Source organism: Cydia splendana, chromosome 18 (assembly GCF_910591565.1).
Source record: "Cydia splendana chromosome 18, ilCydSple1.2, whole genome shotgun sequence".
Classification (NCBI taxonomy): Eukaryota; Metazoa; Arthropoda; class Insecta; order Lepidoptera; family Tortricidae; genus Cydia; species Cydia splendana.
In genome coordinates, this window is record NC_085977.1 from 6,531,621 (window position 1) to 6,552,503 (window position 20,883).

Below are 20,883 nucleotides of genomic sequence, written 5' to 3' on the forward strand. Positions count from 1 at the left end.
AAAACGGGATCCTATTACTAAGACTTCGCTGTCCGTCCGTCCGTCCGTCCGTCTGTCAGTCACCAGGCTGTATCTCACGAACCGTGTTAGCTAGACAGTTGAAATTTTCACAGATGATGTATTTCTGTTGCCGCTATAACAACAAATACTAAAAACAGAATAAAATAAAGATTTAAATGGGGCTCCCATACAACAAACGTGATTTTTGACCAAAGTTAAGCAACGTCGGGAGTGGTCAGTACTTGGATGGGTGACCGTTTTTTTTTTTCGTTTTTTTTTGCATTATGGTACGGAACCCTTCGTGCGCGAGTCCGATTCGCACTTGCCCGGTTTTTTTATTAAATTGTGATATTGTATATATTTATATTTATGTATGTATCTTTATTAATATGTATTATATATGTGTATAATATGTACATATTATTATATTATAGGCTATAGGTTTTAATTATTTACTTGCGTAATAATTGAACCATAGTTTACTTTTTTGTACATAGTGTTCGTTTGTCTATCATGTTTGTTTTAATTTACTCTCAATTGCTCAAAGGTTGACTGGAAGAGATCCCTTATAGGGATAAGTTCGCCTTTGTATATTATATATATTTCTTGTTTCATTGTAATTTAACCTGTCTTATGTACAATAAAGTGTTTACATACATACATACATACATACATACATACATAACACATTAAAAATCCCAACTTTCGGGTCAAATATCATGGCCATTTTCGATTTTAGAGAAAAGTGTTTCCTACGAAACATGCTTATTTTAGCGTTTTGATTTAAATTTTCTAAGTCTTTTACGATTCCTATAGTAAGGATCATTATTTATTAATAGATTATATTTTGATCATTATTACTTTTATTTATGATTAACTTGTAAAAGAGTATCAATTGACTGATACATGTCACTGGTTCCCGCCATGTTGAATTGTTATAAAAGGGCGGGTACACAAGTGACAGTTCGAGTACGGACAAGTTAGAGTGAAGACGTCTTGAATATTTTATTGTAAATTGGTTGTTATTAGGTATGTTTGTAACAAATGAATAAAGTTAAAATATTGGTGCAAGTATTCGTTTTCATCATCAACCCGGTAATAACCCAACACTATATATTTTGCACTTTTGTTAAAAAAAAGTCTGTCTTTTTTTTGCACCCCCTTTGCTTCAGGCCGACCCAAACTTCTGAAACTTCACGTCACGAGATGAAAAACAGTTGACAGTTGGCTGAGCGCTCTATCTGAGTGACTGTCACTTTTGAAATAACACTCTTGACTGTGACATTGACATGTAGGTTCACGTTCAAAAGCATGCAACACTCGCACTTGTTCAGTTTAAGAACTTTGAGTTATGTTGTTATTTCATATTTATGAAAAAAAAAAAAACACAGCTTAAGGACCCATCGAATATAGTATTTCTGCGTACTATATTTGTTTCCTAAAAGTATATAGTACGCAAGGCCGAAATATAGTACAATACTATATTATATAGTACGGTTGGCAACCCTACTCTAGACTCATATAAATATAAATAAACTAATATTAGTATGGATTTCAGGTATGTAGATCGAACAATAGAACGAGGTTGTAGATATTATGTACTGTTTCCATAATTACTACATTCTTCTAATTTACCGTGTTAAGTGCATTTATGAGTTGTCCATAGCTAATGGGTAGCGCGCATAGTGACGTGCGAAGCTAACATTCATTAATTAACTTCGTAGGGATTGGCACTGCCTAGGTAATAAACTAGTACTATTTTATAACGTCAACAAATACCAAGCATATTGAATTAGTTATGCTCTAGCATTTTTATTTAGATTTACTTTATTAACAAAATAAATTGCCAAAGATATTAGCGATGATGATGGTGGTGTGAAATAATAAATGTGTGAGCACGATACATAGAAATCAATTTTGTCATATCTCATTTATAAACATTTGTCATCGGCCCAAGTCCCAAAAATCCCCTGCTCCAACGTCAATTAAAGATCGTAAACTGATCTACAAACTACGGCCCGATTCGAACTTTAAGATACGTCAATTAATAGATCTAGAAACGATATGGATTACATGTGTCAGTGTGGTCAGTGTCAATGAAAGTGACGTTTTTGTTTGAAACAAAATCTACCCTCAAATGGCTCCTTAAGTCAGTTAAGGGTAGATGAAAACATTAAGTATACATGATCAAATGTAGGTTAAAGTCAGGTCGTTCAGTGACAGATCCAGGCGGATTTGTATTTGGTTGGTTAACCAATAAATGTTATATCTAGCCGAAAATGTACAAATTATTTGTTTACTTTTATTTAAATACCTAAAGATACAGAGTATACATAGATCTATTAACTGGCGTATCTTAAAGTTCGAATCGGGCAGCTAGTCTCCTAACAAGTCCAAGTTGCTGATTCACGCCCGATCACCTGCCCGACCAGTATGATAACAACCGTCAACAGGCCACGACCGCCGCTCCAAACGAGATCACACGAGCTAAATAAAATAACCGTAATACAGCTGGTCGTGTCAAACATCGTGTTATCTCAAAATATAACCTAAAAGTTAATTAAACCCGTAATTAACTATAGAGTTTAGTCACACGTTGTCGGCGGCGGAACGCGTTTCGCTACGCGATTGTGTTTTGCTTTTTGAAACGTCGCCCGAGCGATGCGGACTATTAATTAGAGCGAGACGAAAGCAAAATGTCCCAGTGGTTGTTTGTGACGTCTGTGTTTGTGTTGCTCCTGAGGGCGGAATGCAGTAAGTACCCGCGTTTTGGCGAATTATTTTAACATTTTAAATCAGGCAACAAGGCCCATATTACAAACAAGACGGTCCCGCAGCTCCGCTCGCGTAAATTAAATAAAGAGTTCGTCTTATGTTTATTCAAATACCGACATTATTATGTATTCAACCATGCCATGGTTTAAAACTGTGATAGGGATTTCTTATTTGTAGCCGTTATTTGGATAACTCAATTCGCAAATTTGTCAAAAAATGATGTGATTTGATAAAAGGCAAGATTGTATTTTTTCATCTACACGTATTTATTTAAAACTTGTTTCAAGATAAAATTATTATTTGTTCTTATAAGCCTAGTTGCAAAAACATTCATTAGATTAATTTTCGCCTTAAGACGAATATGGACGACCACCGCCCTTAAATCGCCTTTTCATACAAACATAGGTAGTCTAGTCCTCTCGGTCTTGCGATAGCTCTCGCCAGTCGCCATGGCCGAGGTTGAGCAGGTCTTGAGCAACTACGTCGTTTCAGTGGTACCTAGGACGTCCACTCGGGCGTCTCCTATTTTGTTGTCCCAAGTACCTGCGCTCTCTTCACGGCACGATCCTCTCCCATTCTCTCTAAGTGTCCGAGCCACCACTGAATTTAGCCGCTTTTGTCTCTCAATATTTCGCCACTATATCGGACCACATCCTTATTTCTATGGCCACAAAATTATATTACGATATTTGGCTGACTGCTGACTGTACATTTGCTTATATTTATCAGGTCGCTCAATAATATCTGAACATGCACTTTAATCTACCTACATAACTTACTATCAACTTTGTATTTTTGGCCCATCTTAGCATTCTTAGCCCGTTCCCCGGACGAATGGCAATGTTTGCCGAAGCCGTGAAAGTCAATCTGAATAATATAACTCAAAAATAAATTTAAAACAACAAAATACGTATTGATAATAATAATATAGTAATTACTTTGATTGATAAAATGATAAGTCATATATGACATAAATCACTCGTATGGGCTCTATAGACTAAGGTTGAGGTTGACAGCACTTTTTATTTTACTTCGTGTAAAAAAACTCAGAAATACCTGTATACCAACATGACAAACATAATTTAGTTTACTTTAACTTACGGATTATTTGGTCTAATCTGTAGCACCGCCAAACGAAGGCAACCGAGAGTTGCCGAGAAATGGCCGATGTCGTAAAATGAAGATTGTTATGAAAATTTCTTTTCCTTATTGTAAATTAAATACGCATCGGAAGCGATAGTTTTTATGCTCTAGTTCTATTCCCATATGTAGATAATTGATTTGAACAGGTTTTTCTTATCATACGTGTGTCGTATTCGAGAAACGTGTCAAAAACTTTTTCAGAAATTTGTAAGGCGCCATCTCGCTTCTTCCCTCGTTTTTTATCCCGTTCTGGTTTTTCAATTATATATATATATGATGATGATACCTTACAGACTAACATATATATGCATTTTTATAAGGAAACTTAAAAAAACTAAACACTATTTAGGCGACAAAACGGCAAACGGGAATTATGTGACAAAGACGTAATTTAAGGAAAAGGATCCAACCCATAAGAATTTGTCAATAAAATTTAAATTTTCTGTCAAAATGAAAAGTCATTAAATTCTTGACGATGCATTCTTTTCGCTAAGTCCTTGTGACATAGTTTACTTGCATTAAAAAATAATTGCCTTTTATGTAGGTATATATACATTCAATAAAATTATCGATTGATATACCTACTTTATGATTTAGTTAAAGGTTTCACAATATTATTAAGTGTTCATATCGCATGCCTCGCATGGTCTATTTATTTTGAAAATGTAGGTCCCATTGTAGGTCCACGGTCCACATAATTCAATATGACAAGCCTTGTAATAATAAATTAATGTCAAGATTTTGATGCTGTAGATGGTGCAGTTAATTAAAATCAAATTACCTATTTATTTCGAATCAATTATCCACTTTTACGCCGTGTTAAGTTCTACAACAAATGCTAGGTTCTGCGTTAGCGTATGTTTTGGGACAACGTGTTAAAAATTTAACTTAAAAGGCGGTAATGAGTTGCAGTTGGTTAGGCGAATTAGAAAAGGCGACCTATTAGATAGTTAGCTTAAAAAGTACTCAATGAGTGCCATACTCCTATCATCAACATATGAATAAGGTCTTAAAAAGAGGAAAGGGGACGGCCGTTTCCCCATACAAACGTAGTCCCCATTTCCCTCTGGATATTGACATATGTTATGGAAAATATTTTTACATAAGTAGTTGGATGTAGGATTAACCATAGCTAATTAGCTACGTTTGACTTTTTTCGATTGTTTGACTATGGTAAAATTTAGATGCGAAAAACACGTTTCATGATTTTTTTTGGCTGCTATTTAACTGATCACCAGATTTAGTAAAATTTAACACCAACAAAATATATTTTACCACCCTAAAATAATAAATGATCACCAAAATTATAACGCCATTTTAATGTGAAATGATTACCAATTTTATTACATTTTACTATCCTATTAAAGGAAATGACACCAAACTAATCATTATTAACCCAAAAATAGTAAATGATTACCAAATTTCAAACCCCATTTTAATGTGAAATCATAACCAAATTTTTACATCTTGCTGTCCTATTAAAGAAAATGACACCAAAATAATCATTGTAAATCCAAAACTAGTAAATGACCACCAAAATTAGAACTCCATTTTAATGTAAAATTATAACCAAATTTTTAAATCTTGCTATCCTATTAAAGCAAATTACTCAAAATAATCATTGTAAACCCAAAAATAGTAAATGACCACCAAAATTGTTACCACATGTTAATTAAAAATGTGCAAATATTTAATATATCGTTATCCTATTAAATTAATTAATCCACTTCGTTACCTTTTTCTAGTCGCATTTTATTTCTGTAACAGTCGCAGTTCTAACTTAACCTAACCCACTTTTCTAGTAGCATTTCGTTTCTGTAAGGGTCGCAGTTCAAACCTAGCCTAACCCACTTTTCTAGTAGCATTTCTTTTCTGCAAGGGTCGCAGTTCAAACCTAACCTAACCCACTTTTCTAGTAGCATTTCGTTTCTGTATGGGTCGCAGTTCAAACCTAACCTAACCCACTTTTCTAGTAGCATTTCGTTTCTGTATGGGTCGCACTTCAAACCTAACCTAACCCAGTTTTCTAGTAGCATTTCTTTTCTGTAAGGGTCCAGTTCAAACCTAACCTAACCCACTTTTCTAGTAGCATTTCTTTTCTGTAAGGGTCGCAGTTCAAACCTAACCTAACCCACTTTTCTAGTAGCATTTCTTTTCTGTAAGGGTCGCAGTTCAAACCTAACCTAACCCACTTTTCTAGTAGCATTTCTTTTCTGTAAGGGTCGCAGTTCAAACCTAACCTAACCCACTTTTCTAGTAGCATTTCTTTTCTGTAAGGGTCGCAGTTCAAACCTAACCTAACCCACTTTTCTAGTAGCATTTCTTTTCTGTAAGGGTCGCAGTTCAAACCTAACCTAACCCACTTTTCTAGTAGCATTTCTTTTCTGTAAGGGTCGCAGTTCAAACCTAACCTAACCCACTTTTCTAGTAGCATTTCGTTTCTGTAAGGGTCGCAGTTCAAATCTAACCCACTTTTGTAGTAGCATTTCGTTTCTGTATGAGCCGCAGTTCAAATCTAACCTAACCCACTTTTCTAGGAGCATTTCGTTTCTGTATGGGCCGTAGTTGAAACCTAACCTAACCCACTTTTCTAGTAGCATTTCGGTTCTGTGAGGATCGCAGTTCTAACCTAACCCACTTTTATAGTAGCATTTCGTTTCTGTAAAGGTCGCAGTTCAAACCTAACCTAACCTACTTTTCTAGTACCATTTCGTTTCTGTAAGGGTCGCAGTGCTAACCTAACCTAACCCACTTAACTGATAGCAGTTCAAACTGATAGCAGTTTAACCTACTTTTCTAGTAGCATAATATAGAAAAGTAGGTTAGGTTAGGTAGGTATGCGATGCGGGGTACGGGGGGTTGAGCGGGAGGGGCTAGTAATTTTGGCATCAGTTTACTTTATTTGGTAATATGTATACATTTTTTGGTAATCATAGTGGTTTATTTAGGTTAACATATCGCATTAATTTGGTCTTCAAGATTTGGTGATCATTAATGATTTTTGGTGATCATTCAATATATTTGGTATTTGAATACAATTTGAAGTGCAGTCGTAATTAAAGCGGTGGTACTTTTGTATTTTTAGGCCTTATTTTTTTGGTGTTCAGTAATTTTTTTTGGTAAGCATGATTTTTTTATTTAGGGTACCAAAGTATTTTTTGGTGGTCATTATATTTGTAGCCATTTTTTTTATGCACCTAACTCTTATAATAATTAAACATTCGAAAAAATCAAACGTAGGGCCATATAGCTGTTGTCGTTTTCAGTAATGTTAAATATCCAGAGAGGAAAATGAGGACTACGTTTGTATGAAAAGGTGATTTCACGCGGGTCCTCCACTTTCGTCTTAACCCTTTTCCAGGCCGGCAATCTACAAGGTTTTTCCAAAAAATCCAAATATATTCCAATTAATCCAACTTTGATGCTTCATTTGAAGGCAAGTCACATTTCCCGAAAGTGCAATCTAATTTGAACCTTAAATCGGAATGCTTAAGTTGGAATACGTGCATGTGTGATCTAAATTCACCAGATTACTGTCTTCCCTTTAAGAAAATACTTAACAAGGAAGAGACTCAAGAAACTGATTTTGGGAAAATTTATGCAAAAAAACCCTCGATATACGTCGTTGTCGTCATCGTACAGTTATACCCATAACATTAATTACGTGCTAATCTTCCTTAATTGAGCCTCTGATAGAGATAAAGATCAGAGGCCACTTTTTACGTATGTTTAGTAGTCATAGTCAGAGTTAAGTGCTTTTTTACGAATTGACCGATGACCCTAGTCTCACTTCATAGAAATTCATCAGAATTGCCTGTTCATTATTGCCTTGAATCTAGGCACGTCACGTTAAGTCACAAAAACGCTGTGGTTTATTAAAACAAACTTTTTTGATGACTATACTTCTTCTGATTTGTATATCTATATACTTTTTGAGACCTTTCTAATGAGCCTAAACTGTGTAGGTAGGTAAGTACCTATATAGGCACGTCGACCGGGACATTTGTTTTTCACAGCATCAGTCAGATCAGCTCCATGTTAATACACTTAGTCACTGTATAGAGAACTCTATAAAAAATCAATCAGAAACTTCGTATCAACTGAAATTAATCGACGAATCGAAAATAAACTTCTTATTTGTTTTTTCCAGGATTCGTCGGCGACAAATGCCAAGCTGAAGGCAGACCGGGCATGTGCAGACTCCTCGACGACTGCCAGCCACTTCTCGCAGAGATCAAGAGGTGCGGCACCCCCATGCCGGCGCACATTAGGAGGAAACTGCAGACGCTTATGTGTGGGTTTGACACGGATAAGCCTATCGTAAGTAGCTTTAGTTGTTCCTATACTGTAAGAATTGAATAATTTGCGGAGTTAGGAGTTTTAAGGGCAGAGTGCCAAACTGAAGGCAGACCGAGCATGTGCAGACTTCTCGATGACTGCTGGCTACTTCTCGCAGATCTCCAGATGTGCGGGGACCCCCCGCATTACACCGGCGTACATTATAGGAGGAAGCTGCAGACTGTTGGAGTTTACTAATTCGTATCGTCAGCTTCGGAGTACGGAGTCTCGAGGGCACACATTAATGTCAAAGCATGGTTACGGATTATGCACTGAAAAAAGTCCCCACCCAGTGGCAGCATTCAGCAACCAACGTTCGTTTTTCTGCGGGCAACGCTTCGTATAATTAACTAAGATAGCTACCTCCCAGCGCTCGGGATTCCTTTATGGAATCATTCACTTCGTACAGGGTTCAATGTACCGCCCGGTGTAAACATTTCGTTTTGCCCCATTGTAACAGATTTTATTATCATTTCAATCAATGAGAGGTCAAAGGATTAATATCCATTAGGTAGGTCTGCCTATTCAGCAAACATCCAACTGGTAGGCACAACCTTCCTCTAGTGAGAGGAGGATGTATAGTGATACAGGAGGGATTTGACTACAATTTAACATTTACCCTATGCGAATTAAAGTACATTTAGCAACTGATTTAATACAATACTCAATCATGTAAGTACAACTTCATCAAGGGAATATCATGTATAATGTCTAATAATATGATGACAATAAAATAGCCGGTTGTTGTCGTTAGTTAAATAAATACATTTAAATAATTGGTAGCTATATACTTATCACAAGAGAATAAGTATAAAATTATACTGTTACAAAATGCCATCGTAATACCTATAGCTATTTTCCTCAATGCATTCATGTTCGAATATGAAACTTATGGTTCTCACCATAGAGCGTAAATATATTTGTCTCTTCTGCTCATTGTGGACGTTTAAATTCATACACGGGGACACATTTATATACGTGGCTAGTTTCGCGCGTAGGTATGTGTGTTGTTTACTTGATTTAAATACGAGGCAAATTTGTTGATATTCATTAATTAAGATTCTGTAACCTCTGGGCAAAGGTCATATAAAGTGAAGCTGAATTATTAATTTTATCCAGGAAATGTATAGCTGTTATTTTAGTAGCTCTAATTGTATGACTAACCTGGTTGTTATTATGGGATTCCGATATTGTTTGTATATTTTCAGCGTTCGTCGATGAAGATTCATAATAAATACAATAAACGGTTCCTAATCCAGTTCTCCCAGCGAAGGAAAAAAACGCTGATTGATTCATTTCTCCATTTCACATCTTATGTCATGTTCTCATGTTATGTCTAACTGACAGTTTTCTTTTTCATATCATCGGTTCTTTCTACTCAAGCTCAAAGAATATCTAGAAATATAAATATACTTAGGTACATAACATTTGCAGGGTTTTTTATTTAAAACCATAAACATAATTAATATCAAACTTATTACAATAAAAGATAACCTAAAATTAAAACTACCTACATAAAAACTTTTTACAAAAAAAAGAAAACCGACTTCAAAAAGGATGAAATAAAATATTATCCTTTTTAAGTCTATGCGTTACCAACTGATATGTTTGAAGTCGGTGCCAAGCCTACTTTTGAAGCATTCCATGATTTTGGTGCGATTCGATAAGGATGTACGTTGGATTGCCTTACACGACGACAATGAAGTATGTACTTTCTGTAGGTACAGTCGACGGTAAAAATATGTTTACACTTTTCATCTTATTACAAAGGAGTAAGGTTCAAAAGTGTAAACATATTTTTGACGTCGACTGTACCTAAGAACACACCTCAGAACACACGATCAAACCTTCTTGGCACAGTCCGTACCATGTTTGTCGGCACGCAAGCGTGGGATTGGGACTGATGTTATTTCCCGTCCGTTATTCAGAGGACTCCATTTCAAAATATAAAACAATTCAGGGAGTTTACTTTCTTGCCAAATTTCACCTACAGCGGTTCAGTTGTTTAGCCATGAAAAGGCGACAAAGAGGCAGACAGAATTACTTACACATTTATAATAGTTATTAGTACAGTTCTAATGGGATTTATAGTCATAAAGCTGATTATTTTTGACGGGTATTGTTACTACTTGGCTTGGCACCGACTTCAAACATATCAGTTGGTAACGCATAGACTTAAAAAGGATAATATTTTATTTCATCCTTTTTGAAGTCGGTTTTCTTTTTTTTGTAAAAAGTTTTTATTTTTCCATTTTTATTTTTAACGCATTGTTAAGAGCGCGACGCATGAATGAAAAACAACATCATGATTAACACTAAATTCGTGTACCTACTTTAATAAAATCAGGAATTTTCTCGAGCCCGTCTGGGAAATTATAATTCCTGTCACTACACTAAATCCATCCTCCGCCCCGCCACTGAGCCAATCCCTCAACCCCCCGATCACTCTACCTCACAGTGCATCAACCCCTGATCCATGTACCCCTCGGCCCTGAACCAGCAGCCCTTCAACCAACACTACCCGACCCCTTAATCCCCGACCCCTTAACTTCTAACCCTAACCCCCGATCAGTAGCCTTACCAGCTTACCAAGAGTTTGACATTGATTTCTTCGCTAGCGTGTGTGTAACTTACTTTCTTTGCATCTCGCTCGTACTGGCATATTAGTGCGAGCGAGATGCATAAAAAGTAAGTTACGAAGACGTTAGCGTCGCTAACTTAGCGAATATGTCAATGTCAAACTCGTGGTAAGGCTACACTTGCACTACATCAAATTGGCGGTGTTCGGAAGCAAATGCTCGAGTTACTTTAGAAAAGACCGAAATCACTTTATACGTCCCTTTAAAATCTGAGGAGTTCCCTCAATTCCTCTTGGATTCCATCATCAGACCAGAACCAAAAATAATACGGAAACACCTTGGAGGCAACTCCTTCTAAACAAAAAAAGAATTACTCAAATCGGATCACAGGTGCTGGAGTAATCGCTGAACATACTACATTTAAAAAATCATCATCATTATCATCAAAACAATCATCATCATCAGGTCTACTTCATCAAAGTGGTGGTTTTCGGGAGAAAATGCTCGAGTTGCTTAAGAAAACACCCAAATCACCATGCATGTGCCTTTAAAAATTGAGGAGTTCCCTCAATTCCTCATGGATCCCATCATCAGAACCGGACCAAATTAAAATGGGACCAACTCGAAGGTAGCTCCTTTCAAACAAAAAAAGAATAACTCAAATCGGACTACGGATGCCGGAGTAATCGGTGAACGTACATAGAAAAAAAAAAAAAAAAAAACATAGCCACAACCGAATACAGAACCTCCTCCTTCTATGAAATGGAAGTCGGTTAAAAACTAAAACTAATATAAAATATAACATTTGCATAACATAACATCAAAGAGTAGTATTGAGTAGTATAATATAAGGTGTATTCGGGTTGATTCGGGTAATTCCGAATGTCGAAAACTGTCGGATAATGCCGAATTTCGGAATTATCCGAATTTCGGAATTACCCGAGTAAACCTTAATATATATGTTGTATCTCTAATTACATTAAATAATAATATAGAAATATATGGCTACAAATATAATGAAAACCAAAAAATACTTTGGTACCCCAAATAAAAAAACCATGCTTACCAAAAGGCCTAAAATTACAAAAGTACCACCGTTTTAATTACGACTGGACTTCAAATTGTATTCAAATACCAAATATATTGAATGATCACCAAAAATCATTAATGATCACCAAATCTTGAAGACCAAATTAATGCAACATTTTCACCTAAATAAACCACTATGATTACCAAAAAAAGTAAAATGATGCCAAAATTACTAGCCCCTCCCGCTCAACCCTCCGTACCCTCGCCGCATACCTACCTAACCTAACCTACTTTTCTAATAGCATACTGAAATGCTACTAAAAAAGTAGGTTAGGTTAGGTTTGAACTGCTATCAGTTAAGTGGGTTAGGTTAGCACTGCGACAATTACAGAAACGAAATGTTACTAGAAAACTAGGTTAGGTTAGGTTTGAACTGCGACCTTTACAGAAACGAAATGCTTATATAAAAGTAGGTTAGGTTAGGTAACAACTGCGATCCTCACAGAACCGAACTGCTATCAGATAAGTGGGTTAGGTTAGCTTAGAACTGCGACCCTTACAGAAACGAAATGCTACTAGAAAAGTGGGTTAGGTTAGGTTTGAACTGCAACCCTTACAGAAATGAAACGCTACTAGAAAAGTGGGTTAGGTTAGGTTTGAACTGCGACCCATACAGAAACGAAATGCTACTAGAAAAGTGGGTTAGGTTAGGTTTGAACTGCGACCCTTACAGAAAAGAAATGCTACTAGAAAAGTGGGTTAGGTTAGGTTTGAACTGCGACCCTTACAGAAAAGAAATGCTACTAGAAAAGTGGGTTAGGTTAGGTTTGAACTGCGACCCTTACAGAAAAGAAATGCTACTAGAAAAGTGGGTTAGGTTAGGTTTGAACTGCGACCCTTACAGAAAAGAAATGCTACTAGAAAAGTGGGTTAGGTTAGGTTTGAACTGCGACCCTTACAGAAAATAAATGCTACTAGAAAAGTGGGTTAGGTTAGGTTTGAACTGCGACCCTTACAGAAAAGAAATGCTACTAGAAAAGTGGGTTAGGTTAGGTTTGAACTGCGACCCTTACAGAAAAGAAATGCTACTAGAAAAGTGGGTTAGGTTAGGTTTGAACTGCTACCCTTACAGAAAAGAAATGCTACTAGAAAAGTGGGTTAGGTTAGGTTTGAACTGGACCCTTACAGAAAAGAAATGCTACTAGAAAACTGGGTTAGGTTAGGTTTGAAGTGCGACCCATACAGAAACGAAATGCTACTAGAAAAGTGGGTTAGGTTAGGTTTGAACTGCGACCCATACAGAAATGAAAAGCTACTAGAAAAGTGGGTTAGGTTAGGTTTGAACTGCGACCCTTGCAGAAAAGAAATGCTACTAGAAAAGTGGGTTAGGTTAGGTTTGAACTGCGACCCTTACAGAAACGAAATGCTACTCGAAAAGTGGGTTAGGTTAGGTTAGAACTGCGACTGTTACAGAAATAAAATGCTACTAGAAAAAGCAGGTGACGAAGTGGATGAATTAATTTAATAGGATAACGATATATGAAATATTTGCACATTTTAAATTAAAATGTGGTTACAGTTTTGGTGGTCATTTACTATTTTTGGGTTTACAATTATTATTTTGGAGTCATTTGCTTTAATAGAATAGCAAGATTTAAAAAATTGGTTATAATTTTACATTAAAATGGAGTTCTAATTTTGGTGGTCATTTACTATTTTTGGGTTTACAATGATTATTTTGGTGTCATTTTCTTTAATAGGATAGCAAAATGTAAAAATTTGGTTATCATTTCACATTAAAATGGGGTTTGAAATTTGGTAATCATTTACTATTTTTGGGTTAATAATGATTAGTTTGGTGTCATTTCCTTTAATAGGATAGTAAAATGTAATAAAATTGGTAATCATTTCACATTAAAATGGTGTTATAATTTTGGTGATCATTTATTATTTTAGGGTGGTAAAATATATTTTTTTGGTATTAAATTTTACTAAATCTGGTGATCAGTTAAATAGCAGCCGAAATATATATGTGCTTTATTTGATAGCTAAATCAATAAGACAAGTAAACTCAAATATGACATTCTTCTAGTCATCGATATCTAACTAAACCATGAAGGTCTAACACTCTCCCTCGTTAATAGATTCAAAGTCAGGTTAGAGATTGAGACGTGTTGGTGCTTTTCTATTTCTTGTACTCCGGCGTAGCACGGGCTCTGTAGAGTTCTCAACCGTCTCTGGCAATGGAGTTGCCTGTGATTTATCTAGGGTTTGAGGTTCTGGTTGTACATCCATGGATATAGGTAAAGGTAAGGTTCCTAAGTCAGACACACCACTTTGCCTTGTACTTGGACTAGGTACATTTTGCGGATCATTAACACCTTCAGGGGGTGTAGTTGTTTCTAAATCCGGTTGACTTGGTATAGGCTCTGTTGTCGGTGAGCTTGGCCTGGGTAAATAGACGTATAGAACATCACCAGTGCATGACGTCTTTTTTATTTGGTCTGTATGTCTCTGATGTAATTTTCCTTCTACTTCGAACTCGTAGTGAACTTTCCCTTTTCTTTCTGTGATGGTACCAAATTTCCACTTGTTGTCGTCGTACATTCTTATTTGAACTCTATCACCTCTTCTGAATTCCTTTTTCACAATCTTGTCGTCATTATGATTTTTCATCCTTATCTCTGGTACTCGCTTGACTAAATCTATCCTTGTCCTATATAATCTTTTAAACATCATTTCTGCTGGGCTCAAACCCGTAGCGCTGTTTGGTGTTTTCCTGTACATCGTTAGAAATCTATATAGCTTGTCTTGTAACGTACCCTCTTCATTTGCCATTGCTTTCAGCTTCCTTTTTACTGCCTGTACATATCTTTCGGCTTGGCCATTCGTCGAAGGATGAAAAGGAGCAGTAAATTTAGCCTGGATTCCATTTGATTTGAGAAATCTTTGCATTTCTTCTGACCGAAACTGTCTGCCGTTATCTGAAACTTGCGTAATTGGTAGGCCAAATGTAGTATATAACTTTTTAAGAATATTTATTGTTGCCGTTGATGTAATTGAATTTGTTGGTGTTACTTCTAACCACTTTGTATACGCATCCACAAAAATAAGAAAGTAATGGTTCATAAACGGTCCGGCATAGTCTATGTGTACTCGGCTCCATGGCTCTTTCGGATATTCCCAAGTATGTACTGGTACTTTGGTAGGATTCTTCTGCATCAAACAACATACTTTGCATTTATTTACCATATTTTCAATGTCCGTGTCAATATGTTTCCACCAAATGTAGCTTCTGGCTAAAGCTTTCATTTTAACAATGCCTGTATGGGCCGTATGAAGTTCTTCTAATATTTGAGGTTGTAGCTTCTTAGGTATGACAATTCTTATTCCATAGAAAATGCATCCATTTTGCAGTGAGAATTCATGAAGTCGATTAGGGTCGTCTCTACCCGACTGTATGTGCATGTAAAGCTTTTGTAGCTCTAAGTCATTCATTGTAGCGTCTTTTATTTCTTGTAAAGTTATTGGCATCTCTGATATTTGATTTAAGTAAAACGCGTCATCATCTGTAAGTGTATCTTTTGCTGTATCTGTAGGATTAGGTAATCTTGAAAAATAATCGGCATTTGCATGTTCAGTCGTCTTTCTCAGCTTTATATTATAATCAAAACCTGCTAAAAAATTTGCATAGTGTACTAGTCTGATCGCAGTAGTAGCTGGTGCCGCTTTTTCAGGGTGTAGTATTCGTGCTAATGGTTGATTGTCGATGATCAATGTAATTTTTCGTCCATAGCAGTGTTGGAAAAATTTCTTAAGTCCCCATATCAGTGCTGCCGCCTCTTTATCTAGCTGACTGTACCCTTTTTCTGCTTTAGATAGAGATCTTGACGCAAAAGCGAAAGGTTGTTCCGTCTTGTCTGGCATAATGTGCGATAGAACCGCTCCAAATCCTGTAGGGGACGCATCTGTGGCAAGTGTCACTTGTAAATTAGCATGGAATGGTATTAATACTTTATCTCCGCATATCTCTTCCTTCAATTCATTAAAAATTTTATCACATTCTTTTGTCCATACAAACTTGGTATCTTTTTGCAGCAGCTTGTAAAGTGGATTTAGTTTTGATGCAAGATTGGGAATGAATTGTTGGTAATAATTAATCATCCCCAGAAAAGTACGGAGCGATGATACGTCTGTAGGTCGTGCACTATTTTTAATCGGATGAAGGCCTTTTGCGTTTATTATGTGTCATTGACAAGTTTGTAATTGACTTTTGGAAAAATTGGCATTTCTTTTTATTTACATGTAATCCGCATTCCTGTAATTTTTGGAATACCGCCTCGATTCTGTATAGTAGTTCCGTATAAGTGCGTCCTTGTATGGCAATGTCATCGAAAAAACAGGCTGTACCTTTCATTCCTTGCAGGGGTTGGTCCATGTATCGTTGCCAGATGTTCGGCGCTATTTTAACCCCAAACATTAACCTCTTCACCTTGCAGGTGCCTTTGCATGTACTAATAGCTTGCATTGCGGCTGTTTCTTCATTCGTCGTCATATGTAAATATGCCTGATTAATGTCTAGCGTGCAAAAGTATTTCCCGCCGCTAAGTTTCGAAAATACCTCTTCTATTCTAGGGATCGGATAGTTGTCATCTTCCAGGTTTTTATTTAATGTAGCTCTAAAGTCTGCGCATAAGCGTACCTTTCCAGTTGGTTTTATCACAGGAACTACTGGTGTGCCCCACTGAGAATACGTAACTTTTTCTATTATCCCTTCTTCTTCTAATCGGTCTATTTCGGCTTCAACCTTGTCTTTAAGAGCAAATGGTACTGGACGTGGCTTCAGAAATATAGGTATAGTACCTTCTTTTAACTTAAACGCAACTTTAAAGTTTTTAATTTCTCCCACTTTTTCCGAAAATAGCTCATCATGATCTTGTAATAATTTGTTCAGTTTATCTTTAAATTCTTTCCCTGTAACATCTTCTTCCGTAATTGTTTTTATGTCAAAGTCTATATTTAACGGTTTAGGCCCAGTTCTACAGATTTCTATTACAGATTCCCAATTCTACAGATTTTCAATTTTACAGCTTCCCAATTCTACATAATTTCAATTTTACAGAATCTTAATTCTACATATTCACAATTCTACAGATTCCCAATTCTACATAATTTCAATTTTACAGAATCTTAATTCTACATATTCTCAATTCGACAGATTCCCAATTCCACAAACTCCCAATTCTACAGATTCCCAGTCAAACAGATTTCCAGTCACACAGATTCCCAATTCTACAGATTGTCAGCACTTCAGACAATAATGTATCCACTACAATAATAAATGTAACACAGCATTAGCACGGTCATATCTGAAAACATGTATACGATTTTCAATTTTACTCTAATATATATATATTATAATTAAAATAAATTTCATCGAAATCGTTAGAGCCGTTTCCGAGATCCCTAAAATATAATAAGAATTGCTCGTTTAACGGTATAATAAATATTATAATAGCACCTTTCTCTGGGAAGATCAAAATATGATAAGATATAGTTGGTCAAACCAATTTGTCAGTCAGTAACACAGACAAAACATCCTCCAGACTGAGCATAGTCGCGCTACCCCCTCTGCCACGCATACGGTAGTTTTACTCCATGTTCGAGACGAAAGTGTATTTGTGTGACGTCCGTGTCTTTGAACGGACCAATCACGGCACCGGACTTCGCTCACCTCGTCCCGCGCACCCCCGCATTTTTGGCATCATCGGTTGCATGAAATAATTGCTCTAAACTCGGTCTAGAGGATTCCTAGTCTATGGTCAGTAAGAACCAGGAAAACTATACTCATCCTTTCCTTTTGGATACTGTAGAGATGAGAAACTGTAGAATTAAGAATCTGTAGAATTGGGAACCTGTATAATTGGTTATCTGTTAAATTGGGAATCTGTAGATTAGAGAATCTGTAGAATTGGGAACCTGTATAATTGGTCATCTGTTAAACTGGGAATCTGTAGATTAGAGAATCTGTAGAATTGGGAAACTGTATAATTTTTTATCTGTTAAATTGGGAATCCGTAAATTAGAGAATCTGTAGAATTGGGAATCTGTAGACATGGGCCTAAACCTATTTAACGCTCTCAACCATTCTCTTCCAACGACTGTGTCTACGTTATCATTGATTACAAAAATTCTTCCCACAATCTCCTTATTTTTGTAGAGGATTTTGACTTTGCATATTCCGATAGGTTCCATTATTTGTTTGTTGTATGCACGCAGTTTTCTATGAGTATCTTGTAGTTTCACGTTTTTAAAATTATTTTCAAAGTATTCTTTAGAGCATGTAGTGACTGCAGCTCCCGTATCCATTTCAATAGTGTGCATTTTTCCATTTATCTGAAGTGTAATGTTGAATTTGTCTGTAGATGAATTATCATGTATTTTCTTTATTTCATATATTTCTTCTTCACTTTCGTGGAATCATAGGTCACTATCCATATCTACTTGGTTTTGGTCTTTGAAACAAACTGACTGTACATGTCCCTTGGTGTAGCATTTCTTGCAGTATAATTTATTTGTCAGCCTTGATTGATTAGCCTTGTGGTTATCTTTTCCGCATCGAAAGCAAGTGATGTTTTCCTTTGTATTATTTCCGTTGTATGTATTTTTATTTTCATTATGTGTATTAGCATCTCTATTATATGTATTTCCTTTTTCATTGTATGTACTTGTATTACCATTGAATGTACTGTTTCTGTATTTATTTTTTATTGAAATTTTGTTTATGTTAGGCTCTATTTCTTGTCCCATTTCTTTCGTTTCAGATTTGGATGTTTCTATAGCCAAGGCTATCTTGATTATATCATCAAACTTTGTATCAGGAGATTCTTGTAGCAGTTTTTCTTTAATTTCAAAACTTCGGAGTCCGCATATGAATTGGACACGTAGGTGTGTGTCAAATGTTGTTTTGTTGCAATTATGACATATGAAATTGCATTTACCACCTATTTCTTTGAGTCCGGCTACATAGTTGGCAATACTTTCGCCTTCATGCTGTAATCTCAAGCAAAACTTGTGTTGTTGTGCTACTTCACCGGGTTCGGGTGCAATTTGATTTTTCAATATCTTTACTAGGTCGTCGTAAGACTTTGATTCAGGTGTATTCGGTGCTGTGATATTTTTCAACACTTGGTAGTATTTCGGCCCGATGCAGTTTAGAAAATTTGTAACTTTATATTTGCATCCGTAACGCCTTTAAGAGTAATGTGCCGTTGTAAATAACTATCGAATGTTTCGTGTAATTCATCGTAAGGTTGGAGTGTAATTCCGCTTACTGGTTTTGTATTTGCGCTTTGATTAAGTAGTGCGTTTTGCAAAATTATTTGTTGGCTTTGCATACCTTTCATGGTTTCCATCATCTCGGCGAGCACTTCTGCTAGCTTTTCCATTGTAAAGGAATTAGTCAACTAGCTGTAATTTGAGGTACCGCGGATATAACTTCGCGTGGAATTATTGTAATTTTTATTCAATCATAACTCGTCGCCATTCTGTTGTATCTCTAATTACATTAAATAATAATATAGAAATATATATGTGCTTTATTTGATAGCTAAATCAATAAGACAAGTTAACTCAAATATGACATTCTTCTAGTCATCGATATCTAACTAAACCATGAAGGTCTAACAATATAAGAGAAAGAGAGCCCTCTCGTGGAACTTTTTTGCATCCATTTTAACATGTGCCACATGTGTCAGATTCTCGGAGGTCAGATTAGAACTTAAGATCCTAAATAAATTGTAACATTCATCCAAATATTTCTTGTTCACAGGTATGTTGTCAATCAGAATCGCAGATGACTGAACGACCAACCCCCCTCTTCACAGTACCCCACGGACTAGGAGTCCCATTCAACAACAATTGGGAGGACTCCTCACAAAACTGGGGCTCATTTACTACATCTAGTACTAGAAGACCATCCTGGAACAGTGATACAACTACCAGAAGGCCATCTTGGAACAGTGATACACCTACCAGAAGGCCATCTTGGAACAGTGATACTACGACAACTAAAAGACCATCATGGGACAGTGATAATACTGATAATGATAGAACGAATAACAAGAATGGAAAAGAAGAAGCGGTAGATGTGAGAAATCATAGGAATTTTAGGCTGTTGCCGACGGATTGTGGAGTTATCGAAGATGATAAGATTTGGGGGGGCAATAGAACGAGACTGTTTGAAATGCCGTGGATGGTGCTCATCTCCTACAATTCAGGTAAATACTTATGTAAACGTATTGTATATTTATTTTTAAAAAACGAGGAAATTTCCGGATGAGACATGAATTTATATTTTGTATGCAAGTCTCTTATGATTATTATCAAGAAGCGATAGTTTATCTTATATCTTATAAGCAAGACAAGAATAAATATATTAACTAAGCCTCGTTTAAGTTCATCAAAGCCAAATAGTACTAGAGACTTGAATCTGATTAAATATGTATGCAAGTCTCGCATCACAGGCGGTTTTGCGTAGGATATAAATATAACATAAACAATCATAATATTCATAATAGTTTAAAATAGTACGGTACCCACTTAACTCAAGTGCCTTATGTCATCGATTTTAAATTGACACATGAATAAAAAGCCAAGGCTATCTTTAATACATATTGATTGGTCGTAATCATTCTGTTGGTTCTTTATGCATCATATAAATCATGTTAAGTATATATAATATATTTCATGGCTTTAATGATGTTATAGGAACATCATCAGGATAGGTACTGGAATTATTTCCATCGTTTACCTTAAATTATACTCTGAAGTAATGAATACTTGTGTTATTATTATTATTGTGTTTCCATTATCTTTGGTTATTATTAGCAAATATCCATAATGTTTATTACCTACTCTTTCTATCTAATTTAAAGAATCAACGCATTTATTACATAAATACATTACATACCTACTGTTCATATAGCACAGTCATGTGACTCATGTGCTTAAATTACCA

At 36.0% G+C, this 20,883-nt stretch overlaps 1 protein-coding gene across 1 annotated transcript in view; it reads left to right on the plus strand.

Annotated features, from left to right (window-relative positions):
• The first annotated feature begins 2,432 nt into the window (after positions 1-2,432).
• Positions 2,433-20,883, plus strand: part of LOC134799693 (uncharacterized) — a 38,119-nt gene continuing 19,668 nt past the window's right edge. The window contains exons 1-3 of the mRNA XM_063772130.1: positions 2,433-2,754; positions 8,069-8,238; positions 19,696-20,143. Coding sequence (XP_063628200.1) covers positions 2,697-2,754; positions 8,069-8,238; positions 19,696-20,143 — 676 coding nt within the window. The 5' untranslated portion in view covers positions 2,433-2,696. The remainder of the gene's footprint in view (positions 2,755-8,068; positions 8,239-19,695; positions 20,144-20,883) is intronic.